This window comes from Trichechus manatus, unplaced genomic scaffold (assembly GCF_000243295.1).
Source record: "Trichechus manatus latirostris isolate Lorelei unplaced genomic scaffold, TriManLat1.0 scaffold00133, whole genome shotgun sequence".
Taxonomy (NCBI): Eukaryota; Metazoa; Chordata; class Mammalia; order Sirenia; family Trichechidae; genus Trichechus; species Trichechus manatus.
In genome coordinates this window covers 3,892,861-3,912,275 of record NW_004444069.1, presented here as the reverse complement: position 1 = coordinate 3,912,275, position 19,415 = coordinate 3,892,861, and the positions used below count along the sequence as shown (strand labels likewise).

General features: G+C 38.6%; 1 protein-coding gene across 1 annotated transcript in view; it reads right to left on the bottom strand.

Annotated features, from left to right (window-relative positions):
* PER3 (period circadian regulator 3) overlaps positions 1-19,415 on the bottom strand; it is a 72,436-nt gene that overhangs the window by 35,330 nt on the left and 17,691 nt on the right. The window contains exons 8-15 of the mRNA XM_023739377.1: positions 17,876-17,982; positions 17,466-17,622; positions 12,886-12,991; positions 10,519-10,647; positions 9,797-9,923; positions 6,387-6,519; positions 5,203-5,309; positions 4,584-4,757 (exon numbers count right to left, since the gene is read on the bottom strand). Coding sequence (XP_023595145.1) covers positions 4,584-4,757; positions 5,203-5,309; positions 6,387-6,519; positions 9,797-9,923; positions 10,519-10,647; positions 12,886-12,991; positions 17,466-17,622; positions 17,876-17,982 — 1,040 coding nt within the window. The remainder of the gene's footprint in view (positions 1-4,583; positions 4,758-5,202; positions 5,310-6,386; positions 6,520-9,796; positions 9,924-10,518; positions 10,648-12,885; positions 12,992-17,465; positions 17,623-17,875; positions 17,983-19,415) is intronic.

Here is a 19,415-nt window from a genome sequence, read left to right as displayed (position 1 = left end):
AAAGAATCATAACAGCATACTATGAAAAATCATACTCTAACAAATTTGAAAACCTAGAGGAAATGGACAAATTTCTAGAAACTCACTACCTAAACTAACACAGAGATAGAACAACTAAATAAACCCATAACAAAAGAAGAGATTAAAAACATAATTAAAAAACTCCCAACAAAAAAAAGCCCTGGCCCTGAAGGCTTCACTGGAGAATTCTCCCAAACTTCCAGAGAAGAGTTAGCACCACTACTACTAAAGGTATTTCAGAGCGTAGGAAAGGATGGAATACTCCCAAACTCATTCTACGAAGCCAGCATAACCCTGATACCAAAACCAGGTAAAGACACCACAAAAAAAATTATAGACCAATATCCCTCATGAACATAGACACAAAAAATCCTTAACAAAATTCTAGCCAACAGAATTCAACAACATATCAAAAAAATAATTCATCATGACCAAGTGGGACTTATACCAGGTAGGCAGGGATGGTTGAACACTAGAAAAACAATTAATGTAATCCATCACATAAATAAAACAAAAGACAAGAACCACATGCAGATTTGATGCAGAAAAGGCATCTGACAAAGTCTAACACCCATACATGATAAAAACTCTCAGCAACCACCAGAAGTAAAGGAGAATGAAGAACACCATAGACATAAGGAAAGTATTAGCCCAAGAGACAGAAAGGGCCACATAAACCAGAGACTTCATCAGTCTGAGACCAGAAGAACCTGATGCTGCCCGGCTACCACCAATGACTGCCCTGACAGGGAAAACAACATACAGTCCCCTGATGGAGCAGGAGAAAAGTGGGATGCAGAACTCAAATTCTAGTAAAAAGCCCAGACTTAATGGTCTGAGACTTGAGGGACCCCAGAAGACATGGTCCCCAGACTCTCTGTTAGCCCAAAACTAAAACCATTCCCGAGGCCAACTCTTCAGATAAAGATTAGACTGGACTATGGGACATAAAACGATACTTGTAAAGGGTGTGCTTCTTAGCTCAAGTAGATACATGAGACTAAATGGGCAGCTCCTGTCCAGAGGCAAGATGAGAAGGCAGATAGGGTTAGGAGCTGGTTGAATAGACACAGGAAATCAGGGGTGGAAAGAAGAGTGTTCTGTCACAGTATAGGGAGAGTAACTAGGGTCACATAACAATGTATGTATAAATCTTTGTATTAGAGACTAACTTGAATAGTAAACTTCCACTTAAAGCACAACAATAAATTTAAAAAAATTAAAACAAAAAAAACTCTCAGCAAAATAGGAATAGAAGGGAAATTCCTCAGTGTAATAAAGGGCATTTATACAAAGCCAACAGCCAACATCATTCTAAATGGAGAGAGTCTGAAAGCATTCCTTGAGAACAAGAACCAGACAAGGATGCCCTTTATCACATCTCTTATTCAACATTGTGCTGGAGGTCCTAGCCAGAGCAATTAGGCTAGAAAAAGAAATAAAGGGCATCCAAATTGGTAAGGAAGAAGTAAAAAGTATCCCAATTTGCAGATGTTATGATCTTATACACAGAAAACCTCAAAGAATCCACAAGAAAACTACTGGAACTAATAGAAGATTTCGGCAAAATATCAGGACATGAGATAAACATACAAAAATCAGTTGGATTCCTCTACACCAACAAAGAGAACTTCGAAGAGGAAATCACCAAATCAATACCATTTACAATAGCCCCCAAGAAGATAAAATACTTAGGAATAACTCAAACCAGAGATATAAAAGATCTATACAAAGAAAACTACAAGACACTACTTCAAGAAACCAAAAGTGACCTACGTAAGTAGAAAAGCATACCTTGCTCATGGATAGGAAGACTCAACGTTGTGAAAATGTCTATTCTACTGGAAGTGATCTACAGATACAATACAATCCCAATCAAAATTCCACCAGCATTTTTTAATGAGATGGAGAAACAAATCACCAACTTCATACGGAAAGGGAAGAGGCCCCAGATACATAAAGCATTACTGAAGAAGAAGAACAAACTGGGGGCCTCACATTACCGGGTTTTAGAACCTATTATACCACCACGATAGTCAAAACAGCCTGGTACTCATACAACAACAGATACATAGACCAATGGAACAGAATTGAGAATCCAGATGTAAATTCATCCACCTATGAGCAGCTGATATTTGGCAAAGGCCCCAAGTCCATTAACTAGGGAAAAGAGAGTCTCTTTAACAAAGATGATGGCATAATTGGATATCCATCAGAAAAAAAAATGAAACAAGACGCATACCTCACACCATGCACAAAAACTAACTCAAAATGCATCCAATACCTAAATGTAAAATGATAAAGATCATGGGAGAAAAAATAGGGACAATTCTAGGAGCCCTAATACATGGCATAAACAGAATACAAACCATTACTAACAGTGTACAAACACGAGAAGAGAAACTAGATAACTTGGAGCTCCTAAAAATCAAACACTTATGCTCATCAAAAGACTTCACCAACAGAGTAAAAAGACAACCTACAGCCTGGGAAAAAATTTTTGGCTACAACATATCCATCAGGGTCTAATCTCTAAAATCTATAAGATACTGCAAAACTTCAACAACAAAAAGACAAATAACCCATTTAAGAAACGGGCAAAGGATATGAACAGGCACTTCATCAAAGAAGACATTCAGGCAGCTACCACATACATGAGGAAATGCTCACCATCATTAGCCATTAGAGAAATGCAAATCAAAACTACAATGAGATACCCTCTCACCGCAACAAGGCTGGGAATAATCTAAAAAACACAAAATAATAAATGCTGGAGAGGTTGTGGAGAGACTAGAACACTTGTACACGGCTGGTGGAAATGTAAAATGGTACAACCACTTTGGAAATTGACTTGGCACTTCCTTTTTAAAGGTAGAAACAGAAGTACCATACGATCCTGCAATCCTACTCCTTGGAATATATCCTAGAGAAAAAAGAGCGTCACACGAATAAATATATTCACACCCATGTTCATTGCAGCATTGTTCACAACGGCAAAAAGGTGACCATCCGTGGACTAATGGATAAACAAATGATGGTATATTCACACAATGGAATACTACCCAACGATAAAGAACAATGAAGCCGTGACACATAACATGGAGGAATCCGGAAGGCATTATGCTGAGTAAAATCAGTCAGACACAAAAGGACAAATATTATATGAGACCACTGTTATAAAAACTCAAGAAAAGGTTTAAACACAGAACATTTTTTGATGGTTACACGGGTGGGGAGGGAGGGAGAGGGGAATTTACTAACTAGATAGTAGATAAGAATTATCTCAGGTAAAGGGAAGGACAACACACAATACAGCGGAAGTCAGCACACCTGGACTAAACCAAAAGCTAAGAAGTTTCCTGAATACAACCAAACACTTCGAGGGACAGAGTAGCAGGGGTGCGGGCCTAGGGATCATGGTTTCAGGGGACATCTAGGTCAACTGGCATAACAAACTTTATTAAGAAAATGTTCTGCATCTCACTTTGGTGAGTGACGTCTGGGGTCTTAAAAGCTACTGAGTGGCCATCTAAGATGAATCAATTGGTCCCAATCTACCTGGAGCAAAGGAGAATGAAGAACACCAAAGACACAAGAAAAATATTAGCCCAAGAGATAGAAAGGGCCATGTAAACCAGATACTCCAGTAGCCTGAGACCAGAAGAACTAGATAGTGCCTGACTACCACCAATGACCGCCCTGACAGGGAACACAACAGAGAGTCCCTGATGGAGCAGGAGAAAGGTGGGGTGCAGAACTCAAATTCTAGTAAAAAGACCAGACTTAATGGTCTGACTGAGACTCGAGGGACCCCAGAAGACATGGCCCCCAGACACTCTGTTAGCCCAAAACTAAAACCATTCCTGTGGCCAACTCTTCAGACACAGACTAGACTAGACTATAGGACATAAATTGATACTTGTGAAGAGTGAGCTTCTTAGCTCGAGTAGATACATGAGACTAAATGGGCAGCTCCTGTCCAGAGGCGAGATGAGAAGGCAGAAAGGGTCAGGAGCTGGTTAAACAGACACGGGTAACCCAGGGTGGAAAGGAGGAGTGTACTGTCACAGTATAGGGAGAGCAACTAGGATCACATAACAACATATGTATAAATACTTAATTGTAAACTTTCACTTAAAGCACAATAAATAAAAAGACATTAAAAAAAAAAAAGGAAAAAAAAAACCCTCAGCAAAATAGGAATAGAAGGGAAATCCCTCAGCGTAATAAAGGGCATTTATACAAAGCCAACAGCCAACATCACTTAAAGCACAATAAAAAAATAATAATAATAATGGCCAACACTAATTGTTATTGTGTATCAAATATTGTTCTAAGTGCTTTACATGTATCAACTAATTTGATCGACAAATAACATAACTGACAAATACAGTCCAAAATGTGTAACCAAGATAAATAGATTTCCAAAAACACTTTAACTGAACTAAAGAAAGGAAAAATGTATTTAAAATGTAGTAGGTATAACCAAGTAAATGGTATTAGCTCGATTTCTAAAGGTATCATATTTAAATATACTTGGGAGGCAGAAGGTGCTGCGGTACCTGGGTCAGGCGGTGGGACGGGAACGATGGTGCTGCTGTAACTGCACTGGCTCACGCCCGACACCAAGCTCAGGGCCTTTGTGGAGAGGGTCCGTGGAACCCCTTCCTCAGCGTCCGTGGACTGTCCGGCTGTCGTCATTTCTGATTTAGCTATGACTGGGATCTGAGTAACAGCTGGTGATATAAGAGAAACTGACAGTGAAAAGAAAAATCACCCAGAAGTTTATAGCTGACAAGTTAAAACCTACACGCCATAAAGAGGTAATATGAAACTAAGATAATTTGTGATTGTTGTTGTTAGGTGCTGTTGAGTCGATTTCAACTCAGCGACCCCATGTGACAGAGCAGAACTGCCCCATAGAGTTTCCTAGGCTGTAATCTTTACGGAAGCAGATCGCCAGGTCCTTCTCCCACGGAACCGCTGAGTGGGTTTGAACCACCAATCTTTTGGTTAGCAGCCGAGCATTGTGCCACCAGGACTCCTTTATTTGTAATTCTGATGAAGTATTTAAAGACAGGAGATGAAAGGCAAACAGACAGAAAGGATGGGATGGGTTTGTAATTATTCTTTTTCTCTAACTTCGAAGGGCATTCCTGTTACTGTGCAATGTGTGGATACCATCTGCCTTGTGGATTTGTTTGTCGTCTTCTGATGACGAAGAATTTGTATCGGTACAGGATATGCACTTTCTTTTCAAAGCTGGAATGTTGTAGCTCTTCAGATATCTGCAATAACATGATTGGGCCACATATTCTTACCTGACCTCTCACTGTGCCATTTCCCACCTCTTTGCCACTTCTGTTTGGGATACTTTGTACATTCTTCTTTGATGAAGTTTTCCCTGCCCACTCCAGCCTGAATTACTGGATTGTGACATTGCTTTACCTGTGACCTTGAACTGATGTTTAAGTCTTGTCTTCCTACTATACTATAAACCAAAAAAAAAAAACAAACTCATTGCCGTTGAGTTGATTCCAACTCATAGCGACCCTGTGGGACAGAGGAGAACTGCCCCATAGGGTTTTCAAGGAACGCCTGGTGGATCTGAACTGCCAATCTTTTGGTTGGCAGCTGTAGCTCTTAACCACTATGCCACCAGGATTTCCTATTATACTATAAGCTCCTTCAAAAAAAGGATGCCCCCGTAAAACCAAACGAGACTAACGAGGTACAAGAGTCCAGTGACGAGGGCCAGAAAGCAGAAGGGGACAAGGAAGCTGGTGATAGGGAACCCAAGGTTGAGTAAGGATATTGTTGATGTGTTGTGAGATTGTTAACCATTGTCATAGGGCAACATTTGTAGCAACTGTTAAATGAGAAACTATTTTGTTCTGTAAGCCTTCATCTTAAGTGAGAATAACAGCACAATTGGAAGAGCATAGTCAATGTCACTGAACTGTGCATGTAGAAATTTTTGAAATGGTGTATCTTTGGCTATGTGTATTTTCACCACAAAAAAAAAAAAAGAGGCTGAGAAGTTAGAGGGTTGATATGTTGTGGGGTTGTTAACCAATGTTATAAAACAACATGTGTACTTCTGTTTCATGAGAAACTATTTGTTCTGTAAGCCTTCACCTGAAGTACAATAAAAAAAAAAAAAAAAGGATGCATCTTCTAATTTTTCACATCCCCCATAATGTTCAATATACTATACTATATATTTAGTAGGAAGTTCATAATTATCTCCTGATTTACAGTGAAAATTCAAGACAGCACAGCTATCAAACATTATATGAAGGCTCCACACTAACAATGCATGCTTTTGGAAAAACTAACATTTTATGGAAACTTGTGTCTCATACCTGATAACACTATCAATACAGTTGATTTGCTGGTAGGATGGGCTGTGCTGATCTCTTCTCAAATCCTTACAAGACTCAGTGTGCATGCTATCATTTTTCAATGTCTGGAAGGAAGAAAAGGCCTTCTGTTCATCTGAAAGAGAACAAAACCATGTGAAATAAAAATACTTAGCATATAGTGAAAAATATGTACTTACTCAACAAAATTAAATCACGGTACTTTATGATGCATGCATTCAACTGAATGTTACGCAGCTATTAACAGTGAGCGAAAATACAAATGCACTGGGATAGAAAATACATAATAAAGTGAAAAAATAAGATGAAGAGCATGTTACATATAGAATGGTAACATGAAAGATGACATTTGTATTTAAAAAAAATTAGGAGTGAAATAAATGTTTCAGGCAAAGATTATCAACAAAAGAAATGATTAGATGAAAGGCTGACTGGGAACTTTACAATAGAGGGACCAGGCTGACATTCCCTAAACCTAATGGTCAATCTCAGCCACCAATGGGAGTAGGACAACCAGATATTATGTTTCTTATGTGTTGCAAGTAAAGTGCACTGCATTACCTGTGTTGAACCCTGTGTCCAAGAGAACTTTCTGCGATGACAGAAATGGCCTGTATCTGTACTGCCCAATGCAAGTGCCGATAGACACGTGTAGCTATTAAGCACTTGAAATGTTGTTAGAGCAACTAAGGAACTGAGTTTTTAATTTTATTTCATTGTAATTAATATAAATTTAAATTGCCAAATGTGGTTAAAAAAAAAAAAGTTGCTGTCAAGTCGATTCTAACTCATGGCAACCCCATGTGAGTCAGAGTAGAACTATGTTTGATAGGATTTTCAGTGGCTGATATTTTGGAAGTAGACTGCCAGTCAGTGGTTACCATATTTGATGCCACAAGTATACCAAAACCAAAAAACCAGTTGCCATCAAGTTGATTCTGACTTATGGTGACCTAATGTGTGTGAGAGTAGAACTGTGCTCTACAGAATTTTCAAGGCTGTGACCTTTCAGAAGCAGATAGCCAGGCCTTTCTTCAGAGGTGCCTCTAGGTGGGTTCAAACCACCAACCCTTTGGTTAACAGTCAAATGCTTAACTTGAGAGAAGAAAAAAGGCCCCCAGACTCAAGCACTGAAGAACTTAAACTTCCTGTAGAGGAGAATGGAGCCAGTAAAGGGGACTGAAAAACAGGAGTCAGAAAAATAAAAGAAAACACTGGCAAGTATGCTACATGGAACCTAAAAATGGAAACTATTTCAAGGAAAGAGTAATTGTCACATACTGTTGAGACGCTGAGTAAGAAATGTTAGCTGCTGGTCTTGTTATTATTAATAAATGTCACCGAGCTGGCTTGGAAGAGGGTTCTCTGTTGCTTGTATTAACTTTCACTCATAACTTTTTTTTTAACTTTGAATTTTGAAATCACTTTAGATTTAAAGAAGAGTTGCAAAAATAATAGAGGTTCCCATATACCCTTCACTCAGCTTCCCCTAATGTTAACATCTTATGTAACCAAGTACAACGAACAAAACGAAGAAGTTAACAGTGGTAAAATACTATTAACTGAGCTTCGGACTTTATTTGGGTTCACAGATTTTTCCACTCGTGTCCTTTTTCTGTTCCAGGATCCAATCCAGGATCCCATGTTGCATAGTTGTCATGTCTCCTTAGTCTCCTCCAACCTGTGATGGCTCCTCAGTCTGTTCTTGTCTTTCGTGATCTTCACACTTTTGAAGAGTACTGGTCAGGAACTTCATAGATGCCCCTCAATTTAAGTTTCTCTGATGTTTTCCTATGATAATTTCTGATGACGGAAGTTATCCATTTGGGGGAAGAATATCACCAAAGTACTGTGCCCTTCTTAGCGCATCATGCCATGGGTACATGATGCTGGTATGTTTTATTACTGGTGTATTATTTATTACTTGATCACTTGGTTAGGGTGGTATCTGCCAGGTTTCTCCATTGTAAAGGTACTGTTTTACAACGTAATAAATAATAGAAACAACAAATGTTTTGGATGAATACTCTGAGATCATACAAATACCCTGTTTCTCTTAAGCTTTCTTTCACCTACTAGTTTTAGCATTTACTGAAATACCCTGCCTGCAACAATTATTCTGGAATTCCAATGGCAATTTTCTGTTTTCCTCATTCTTTCTAAATTAATCAAATTTCTTCTGTAAGACAGTGCTTCCTTTCTCCTCTTTTTATTTATTCATTCAATCATTTATTTGTCATTACAGACTCATGAATATTATTTTATCTCTCGGGTTATAATCCAGTACTAACATTATTTATTTTATTGCTCAAACTGTTCCCATTTTGGCCATTGTGATCTCTTTGAAGTGGCCCAAATCCATCACGACTCCCATTATATTCACATCAAGGGAGAAAAATGAAGGGAAAAGTGAGCTAAATGAAAAAGTCCTTACGCTTGATCTCTATAACACTTTCCTCTGCTATATGATGCAAACAGTTTAACTTTTTTCAAAATAATGTCAATTATTAGGAATGATCTGTTTTGAAGTGTTTCTTACCTTATACTTGAGAAAAGTAAATAGTATCAAGAAAAAGACCAAAGTTTTTCTCCCAACTTAAGTCACAGTTTCCATTTGTTTGAAATGACAGGAAGGGATTATTATTTTAATACACTTCATTATCTGAAAAGCATTCTAAAAACAAAGTTTTCTGGATTATAAATAGCTCATACGTTGTTGTTGTTGTTGGGTGCCATTGAGTGGATTTTCCACTGACAGCGACCCTACACGACAGAGTAGAATTGCCCTACAGGGTCTCCTAGGCAGTAATCTTTACTGAAGCAAATCACCAGGTCTTTCTCCTGAGGAGTCCCTGGGTGGGTTCCAACGGCCAACCTTCTGGTTAGCAGCTCAGTGGTTAACCACCCACTGCACCACCAAACAACCAAACCAAACTTGTTGCCATGGAGTAGATTCTGACTCACAGCGGCCCTACAGGACAGAGTAGAACTGCCTCATAGAGTTTCCAAGGAGCAGCTGGTGGATTCAAACTGCCGACCTTTTGATTAGCAGGCAAGCTCTCAACTACTACGCCACCAGGGCTGCATCACTAGGGCTCCTTAAACAGCTCATATGGGGGAAAAACATCTATGAACTTGCTGGTATTATCAGAAAAGTTAATTCTTTAGTTAAAGTGTACTACAACTACAGTCTAATGCTATTTAGCTTTCAGAATAGTATCTGCTGTTATTATTACTTCTACTACTATTATTATTATTGTGCAGGCAAATAAAGAAATATGAAAGGAAGCACCACAGGTCACAGCCTTGTGCTCATGGCCTCCACATTTCATGTGTGTGTAGGTAAGAACACAGCCTGGAAGAATAACCCCAGGGCTACCATGCTGACTTACCACCCAACGGTTCTGTGCACGTCCCCATCGCTGGCTTGTCTGGTGATTTTGTCATTGACTCAATGTAGAGCTGCTGACCCCGATTCTTAATCTTGTTTACACTGACATAGACCTGCTGCAAGGTCATCTTAGAAAAAAAGAATGATAAAATACGCTTCAAAAACTATGAAAACGTACATTAAAAATATATAAATAAAAGACATTTAGCTTCTAGTTCTCTGAAGACATCATAACTAAAAGCTCAGTAGTAACCTTAATCCCGTTTCCCACTGCACCATGGTACACAGATAAAACCAAAACTTCAAATAAATCTGTTTACAAGATGCTAATTGTTTTTTAGAAAATATACCGTTAACCCTTATATCACTTTCCAGAGATGCTATTTTCTTTTTATTGATATTTTCCCGAACCAAAACCAAGTATAGTGTCTATTCTCAGATAAAGGAGCCCTGGTGTCGCAATGGTTTTAAGCGCTCAGCTGTTAACCAAAAGATCGGCAGTTGGAACCCACCAGCAGCTCCATGGGAGAAAAGATATGACAGTCACTATGACTCAGAACTGACTCAACAGCACCCAACAACGTTATCAGATAAGGTCTTCAGGTCAAGAACATATACTAAGAAGTCACCATATGCCAAGGGGCAGAACTAACACTGACATAGTCCAGATAACAAGACCTAGGAAATGATACCAGCACAGAAAGACAAAGCTTGCTGACTTACCGGCTCCTTTTGTATTTCCTCCACGCAGTGCCCACTGGACTCACTAGAAGATGCGATGCTGATATAATGTTCCTGGGAGCCACTGCTTCCGAGGCTTCCGTAGCCACTGGAATCACCCACGTGAACCGGCTAAAAGAAGAAGAGGATTAATTTTGGAGTTGCTGGTTATGTGGTGGGCAGAGGAGAGACACAACATTATCTACCTAAGAGCTTATCTAAAACTATCAGAAAATTAAGCTGTAAACTCCTAACTCCTAAATTAGGTGTGTGAAGGTTAATGCTTTTGGCCCTGGAGCTGACAAGAAAGACAGTTCCCTGTCATCTGAATAACTCTCCGGGCAAAGTCTGGCTCTCTAGTCTAGGTAGGCATTTCTAGAATAACAGAAAGTTTACAGCTCAAGTTGAGTTTCTCATATGAAAATTTATACACACATTGTTATGTGACCCTAGTTACTCTCCCTATAATGTGACTGCACATTCCTCCTTTCCACTCCAGATTTCCCGTGTCCATTCAACCAGCTTCTGTCGCTTTCTGCCTTCTTATCTCACCTCCGGACAGGAGCTGCCCATTTAGTCTCGTGTCTCTACTTGAGCTAAGAAGTACTCTCTTCACGAGTATCATTTTATGTCTTACAGTCCAGTCTAATCTTTGTCTGAAGAGTTGGCTTCGGGAACAGTTTTAGTTCTGGGTTAACAGACAGTCCGGGGGTCACATCTTCTGGGGTTCCTGCAGTCTCAGTCAGACCATTAAATTTGGTCTTTTTACTAGAATTTGAGTTCTGCACCCCACTTTCCTCCTGCTCTGTCAGGGACTGTCTGTTGTATTCCCTGTCAGGATAGTCACTGGAGGTAGCTGGGCAACATCTAGTTCTTCTGGTCTCAGGCTGATGGAGTCTCTGGTTTATGTGGCCCCTTTTGTCTCTTGGGCTAATATTTTCCTTGTGTCTTTGGTGTTCTTCATTCTCCTTTGCTCCAGGTGGGCTGGGACCAATTGATGCATCTTAGATGGCCGCTCACTAGCTTTTAAGACCCCCAGACACCACTCACCAAAATGGGATGCAGAATATCTTCTTAATAAACTTTGTTATGCCAATTGACCTAGATGTCCACTGAAACCATGGTCCCCAGACCCCTGCCCCTGCTACACTGTTCCCCAAAGTGTTTGGTTGTATTCAGGAAACTTCTTAGCTTTTGGTTTAGTCCAGTTGTGCCAACTTCCCCTGTATTGTGTGTTGTCCTTCCCTTCACCTAAGATAATTCTTGTCTACTATCTAGTTAGTGAATTCCCCTCTCCCTCCCTCATAACCATCAAATAATGTTTTCTTCTATGTTTAAACCTTTTCTCGAGTTGTTATAATAGTGGTCTCATACAATATTTGTCCTTTTGTGCCTGACTGATTTTACTCAGCATAATGCCTTCCAGATTCATCCACGTTATGAGATGTTTCATGGATTCGTTGTTGTTCTTTATCATCACGTTGTATTCCACTGTGTGAATATACCACAATGTGTTTATCCAATCATCCACTGAAGGGCACCTAGGTTGTTTACATCTTTTTGGTATTGTGAACAGTGTTGCAATGAACATGGGTGTGCCTATATCTATTTGTGTGATGGATCTTATTTCCCTGGGGTATATTCCAAGAAGTGGGACTGCTGGATCATATGGTACTTCTATTTCTAGCTTTTAAAGAAGTGCCAAATCGATTTCCAAAGCATTTGCACGATTTTACGTTCCTACCAGCAGTGTATAAGCGTTCCAGTCTCTCCACAACCTCTCAAACATTTATTATTTTCTGTTTTTTGGATTAATGTTAGCCTTGCTGGGGTGAGATGGATCTCACTGCAGTTTTGATTTGCATCTTTTGTATTTCTTTCCAACAGTTAATTTTTCCTATTTTTACCTTACAAGAACTAGAGATAGTGAGACTTGCCATTCCCCCATCTCACCCCCGCTTCGAAACTGGAATTATTTAAAAAACATACTGAAATCAAAGCTCAGAGGCTTAAAACACTAGTAGCGCTCCCACTTAGAGAGAGCTCTCCCCTCCTCTTACTCACTGTGACTCATTTTGCTGTGTTAAGATGGGTTCTTACAAAAAATGCTGTGTATTTAACACAGAAAAAGGGACCAAAAATTTCAAAACAAAATTTAATTTAAAAAAAAAAAAGGAAATGTTGTATTACACATATCTTTACCACAATTTAAAAAAAGACAAAATTTTCTGAAATGGAGAAGGTAAGGATTTCTCTCTCCTGCAGTTTATTCTTGTAAAGTGACTTTACTAAGACTGAATGTTAACATAGAACACAAGGAAACACGACTTTGAGGTTTTCATGTTTGTTTTTTAAAATCTCTCACTTTACCTGCAAGAGAAGTTTGTGAATTTGTTCTTGCAATTCTGTGATGTCTTTGTCATTACTGTTCGCCCTTTTTATTCTGGTAGCAAAAACATCCTCATTTAGTGGACTCCTACAAAATGCCAAGTGAAAGACTGAGTTGAGCAATTTGAAATTCATTCACATGAAGTCTAAAGTGATCCTTAATAGCATATTCAAAGAATAAACCTATGCTCTTACAAAGCAACTCTTTAAACTCCAACTATAGAAAATGTGAAGTTAAAATTCCATTCATGGAGGTATAAAAAATATTAAGAAACAAATGTGACATTAACAGGTTTCTTTAGTGGCACAGTAGGTTAACAGCTCGGCTGCTAACCGAAAGGTTGGTGGTTTGAACTCACCAGCCACTCTGAAGGAAGAAGATGTAGTAGTCTGCTTCCATAAAGATTACAGCCTTGGAAACTCTATGGGGCAGTTCTCCTCTGTCTTATAGGGTTGCTATGAGTCAGAATTGACTTGACAGCGATGGGTTTCGGTTTAGTTTCTCCACAGCTATAGTCTTTCTAAGGAGTCCTGAGGGGTGCAATGGCTAAGCACTTGGCTGTTAAACCGAAAGGTCAGTGGTTTGAACCCACCAGTGGTTCTGTGGAAGATAAGACCTGGCAATCGGCTCCCGTAAAGATCACAGCCTAGGACACCCTATGGGGCAGCTCTGCTCTGTCATACAGTCACTATGAGTCAGAATCGACATGATGGCACATGACAGCAACATAGTCTTTCTCTAACTGTTTCAGCACTAGATTTGTACAAATAAAATCAGTGACTAAATAACCTGCTTAGCTGCTAAAATATCTCAATGACTACTGGTTTCAAAACTTAACATTAACTGAGTAACCTACCATAGGAATTTTAAGATCCTAAGTTTACCAAACAACACAATGTTTAATGGATCTAGTCACTTAACCTATCTAAGAAAGATGATTCTGCAACCCCACAGCAGTGGTGAAAATGTGGCTGTCACAATATCTCTAGTCTCATTTATACTCAAATTCTACAGTATTTTAAATCTACTAGTCCCAGCGTGGTGCAAACAGTTAACGCGTCTGGCTGCTAACTAAAAGGTTGGAAGTTCAAGTCCACCCAGAGGTTCCTCAGAAGAAAGACCTGGTGATCTACTTTTGAAAAATCAGCCATTGAAAACTCTGTGGAGTACACTTCTACTCCAACACACATGGGGTTACCATAAGTTGGAATTGACTCGACAGTTATTGCTTTTACCTGATTATAGGGAATGGCATATGAGCCCACCAAAAGGAAAGAAAGAAGAAACTAATATTTAGTTAGGACCTTCTGTGTTACAGGAACTGTACTAGTTTGTTTTACAATATACAATAATAACTAGCATTTTCTAAACCTTATGATGTGCCAGGCGCTGTTCCAAATGCTTTACAAGTATTGTCTCATTTAGTTGAGTTAAAAACTTGCTCAGCTGGTTGAATGGACATGGGGAATCAGAGGTGGAAAGGAGGAGTGTGCTGTCACAGTATGGGGAGAGCAATTAGGGTCACATAACAATGTATGTATAAATTTTTGTATGGGAGACTAAACTGAAATGTAAACATTTAAACTACAACAATAAAAAATAAAAATAAAAAACTTGCTCAGGACCACCTAGCTAGTAAAGGGCTAGTGGAGGGTCAAGAAGGGACCTAGACATCCAGGTTCAGAGCCCACACATCACTCCACCAGGCTTTCCCGCCTCATAGCACCTCAACAAAGTAGGTGCTATTAATGAGCCCTGTTGTCTATTTTGTTTCCTCCTGATTCTCTAGTTCCTAGAACACTGCCTGGGCACATAGCAGGCACCCACTAGATATTTGTTAAAAGAATGAGTACAGAAATGAATGATCAACCTGGAAATAAAAGTACCCGATTAATACTATAAACACATCCTGCGCACTATAAGTTTGACTATCCTTCAGAGGTGTTTGGATTTTGTATTTTGAGTGAAATTCTGAAATAGAAAGAGAATGGACTGCTTTTGTATGAGAAGATTTACATATTCTTCAATGTGAAACTTTCTACAAAACTAAGTTGCATTTTTAATCAGTAATTGTATAACTCAAGGCGTCCGTAGGTGGTGCGAACAGTTAATGCCCTCAGCTGCTAACCAAAACGTTGATGGTGCGAGCCCACCCAGAGGTGCCTCAGAAGAAAGGCCTGGTGATCTACTTCCAAAAAATCAGCCACTGAAAACCCTATGAGCACAGCTCTACTCTGACACCATGTGGTTGCTATGAGTCAGAATCAACGGCAATGGTTTACAGAACCCAAACTGATTAATCTGTAGGTGACAGAGACACAACCTCCATCAAACAGTGGCTAACATGTCATGAAGTATTAGGGCAGCTTTGTGTAAAGGGAACTGGGCTAGCAGTAAGAAGGCAAGCTTGATTCTAGTCTCTACTTTGCAACTTCCTCCCTGCGTGACCACTGGCCAAGTTACCTTGTTTCACTGAGTATGGGTTTCATCTGTAAGACGAGAGGTAACAGTACCTAACCTGCCTACTGAGCTGTTGGGAAAGATCCAAAGACATCATATGGTGATGGTCCCTTGCTGGCCACGCTCCTAGCCCCTTTTCGTTTCAGTTGTCACACTTCCCAAAGCTCCGGCTGATGCACCAGTGCCATTTTTGTCATCTCTCCCACTATACTGCGGGTTCTGAGAGGGTGAAGAGGAGGCCTGCTTTACCTTCTCGTTCTCAGTTCTCACACAATGCCTGACACAGAGGAGGCAATCCATAAATACTTATTTGGAGGAATAAATGCATTAAAAAAATCTTTTAAGTATGATGGACAATTATTTTATGAGCAAGATTAATATCCACTAAATACAACTCTTTTCCTCACATGATCTTGGGTCTTGAGATGTAAATGTTGATGTACTTTTTAAAATACTGGAAACATCCTGAGTATCTATTATGTCAGGTAATTTCAGAGAAGTGAAAGGGCAACCTTGGAACTCCAAGATGCACCTCCAGCACTGACTGCAGGAGGGTACACAGGCCAGTCGACAAACACCTAGATGCTATCCCATGTGAAGAATCTTATCTGCCTTGGGTGTTTCTATATTCACACTAAGCAACCATCTGGTTTTATTTTCATTTCCCAATAGGTTTCCCTACTGGCAAAAAAAAAGTCCTTTCTGACCAGCTTACTTGGGTAATCATATTTCTTAATTATTAAATTAATTTTCTAGCACAAATCAGTCTCAAGAGTTAGGGTGGCATGAAGCCCATTTCTTCCATAAGGTTCCAGACCTGCTCCGCCTCTGAGAGGCCAAACCCTGGAACCCAAAGAGGTAACAGCAACCTTGAGACCTGTGCTCACCACAGGTATACATTATCTCTATTGTAAAATCAAGATATGTGATAAAATGAGTCCTACTGGTCAACTTGGCAGCACAATGGTTAAGCACTCAGCTGCTAACTGAAAGGTTGGCAGTGGTAACCCACTCAGCGGCTCTGCAGGAGAACGACCTGGTGGTCTGCTCCTGTAAACATTACAGACTAGAAAACCCTATGGGCAGTTCTACTCTGAGTTGGATTTGAGTTGACAGCACTGAACAACAAAAACAACATTGGTATAGTTACTGTTCTTAGTTTTATACTTATGTATACAACGCTGCATAACAAAATACAAATGGTTTCTCAATCTCAGCATGATACTGAGGAGGTAAGTACAATTTTCATGCTTTAAAAAAAAAGACATCAAAGGGAAGCCTATGGCCAGGTCTAGAAATCTATAATTAAAGGTAGACTAAGAATTCAAGGGGTTGAATTGACTACAAGTATTTTAGGCTCCAAGACTGGTGAGCTGGGTTGTTCAGATGACTCTGCTATATGGATAGGTAATAGCAATCAAACAGCCATGCTAGCAGAGAAAGGAATCTTAAAGAATCTAATTTTAAAATATAAGGATTTAATAAAATAGACACACATAAGGGCCATTCAACAGCAGAAGCTTGATATAAAAAGTTTTACACGCTCACTAAAGAGAATTTCAATATACAAAAAAGGCAGAAGTAAAAAAAAAACTCCATAGTCCTATAACTTACATATAACCAAAATTATATGTTGATTTATTTCCTTCCAATCTTTTTGCCCTGTTTCATAGTTTGTGTTTGTGGGTGTGTATATTTTAAACATAATTATAATCATGGGGTATATATAATTCTGTATGCTTCTTTTTATACCTAATGTATCAAACATTTTTCCATGTTACATAATCTCTGTAAAATATTTTATTGGCCAATATAATCATATGTCAAAAAATATTCCAGAGTTTGATGATGGTTAAGATGGACACTTAGCTATTTTAAATCTATAGTTACCATTAAATAATGTTGCAAAGTATGTCTTTTTTTACAAAGCTTTTCTGTATTTAAAATTCTTGATACACATTGCCTGTCTTCTAAAAGCACTAAAAAAAATCTGCATTTTATTTATTTCACATACCAACTGAATCAAGGGGGAGTCAATGGGCTAAGAAATATTATTTGGTAAAAATGAATCTTCAGAAGATTTGAATACGGACTGACTTACGTTCTAACTTTATGCCGACCAATGATGAAAGAAACCTTCCGGCTCCATGGGTTCACAAAGCTAGACCAACTGGAATCCAGTATGATGTAATCTCCATTTTGAGTACAAAATCTAATGGGTGAATGTTCAAAGGGAGGCTGTCCTGCATACTTCAAGACTATGTAACATAACAAGACAAAACAAAATTCATTTAACAGAGCAATTATTACAAAAATGTCTTTCCTTACACATTCGTTTGTAAATTTTTTAGTATATAAAAACAGAAAAATAAATTGTTTTGGCAATTTCAATACATTGCTTACCTGGTTAAAGGTGAAGCTCCAATGATTAGTATCACAAGAAGTTAAATGGAAAATTAGAACAGAGCAATGATAAAAAAGCTTTCTGCCAAGAAAGAAGTAGGTCCTTACCTTTTTGGTGTATGGCAACCATCAGGGAACGATCTTCTGGGTGCAAATACATTAACATCGATGTTCCAATCATATCCTGAGGTAGGTAACCCAGCAAAGGCACCGCTCTGGGATACAGTGACACAAAACATCATTACAAATCAAAGATGCAACAGATCTTTCTAGATATTTCTAGAGTCTTCTTACTAGTGGAAATATGTTAGACTTATCAAGTAATTTTTGAAACGTATACTTTAATACTTTTTTACTTAATTCTAAATATGAAAAATCTTCATGCAAAAGATGTTCACTATAGCATTTACAAAAGCAAAAATTTACAAACCATCCAAAGTGCCTCTATGTGGGGAAATGGTGGCCCTCTGACATGTTATATCAAAATCACATAGGGAACTTGCTGAAAAACAGATTCACAGGCAAACTTACTAAATCAGAACCTCTGAGAGTAGGGCTGGGACTCTGCATTTTTAGCAAGTTCTTCAGAGGACTCTGACGCCTAGCCAAGTTAGGAACCACTGGTCCACTTAGTGGGACATCCTGCTGCCTTTTCAAAAGTCTAAAAAGATCACATCACATCACAACACAGAAAAATTCTTATGCTGCTGAATGAGTAACACAGGCTACTAATTTACACAGTGATTAAAATGATCAAAACAAAACCATGTCCCCCAAAAGGTAATATCAAATAGACAACTAGTACACAAAGCCATTTTCAGGATAAAAGTTCACAGGAAGCCTGTAAGAAAAAGACACTAAAAAAACTTAGAAACAAGACTAAAGGGGCACACCAGCCCAGGGGCAAGGACTAGAATGCAGAAGCGGCCAGGAAAGCTGGTAATAGGGAACTCAAGGTCGACAAAGGAGAGTGTTGACGAGTCGTGGGGTTGTTAACCAATGTCATGAAACAATATGTGTACTAACTGTTTAATGAGAAGTTAGTTTGTTCTATAAAGCTTCACGTGAAGTGCAATTAAAAGAAAAAAACAGAAAAAAACTCCACAAAAATGTTCTGTACGTTAAAATTCACAAGCATTTTCTAATGCAACGAATTTAAGCAATTTTCAGAGTTATATTTAGCTAAAATTTCTTACTTTATACAGATTATATTATACAAAGTGTCTCACCAATTACTGCTTAGTCTCAGGGTAACTATTATTAAATAAATCTACTTTCAAATGTTAAGATTCTTTTAAATGAAAACGAATACCTAACAATCAGCTCTTCCAGGTTTTTTATACAGTGTTCCTTTATACTTATGTGTGGTATGGTGCACTAGTCCCCAGATTTTCAGATTTCATCAATAAGTAAAATTTTAATATAAATGTAGAGAAAAACTGAGAGATACTAATGTCTCTATGAGTCGGAATCGATTCGACAGAAACAGGTTTTTTTGTTGTTGTTGTTGTTTCGTACTGATGTAGGGATACTAATGTTTTATTTTCCCAAATAAAGATATTAAAAGGAAAATAATAAGCAACAACTACTATCCAGTATCACTATCTTTTGATTTTTTAAATAAGACTACTTTTTTTTTTTTTTTTTA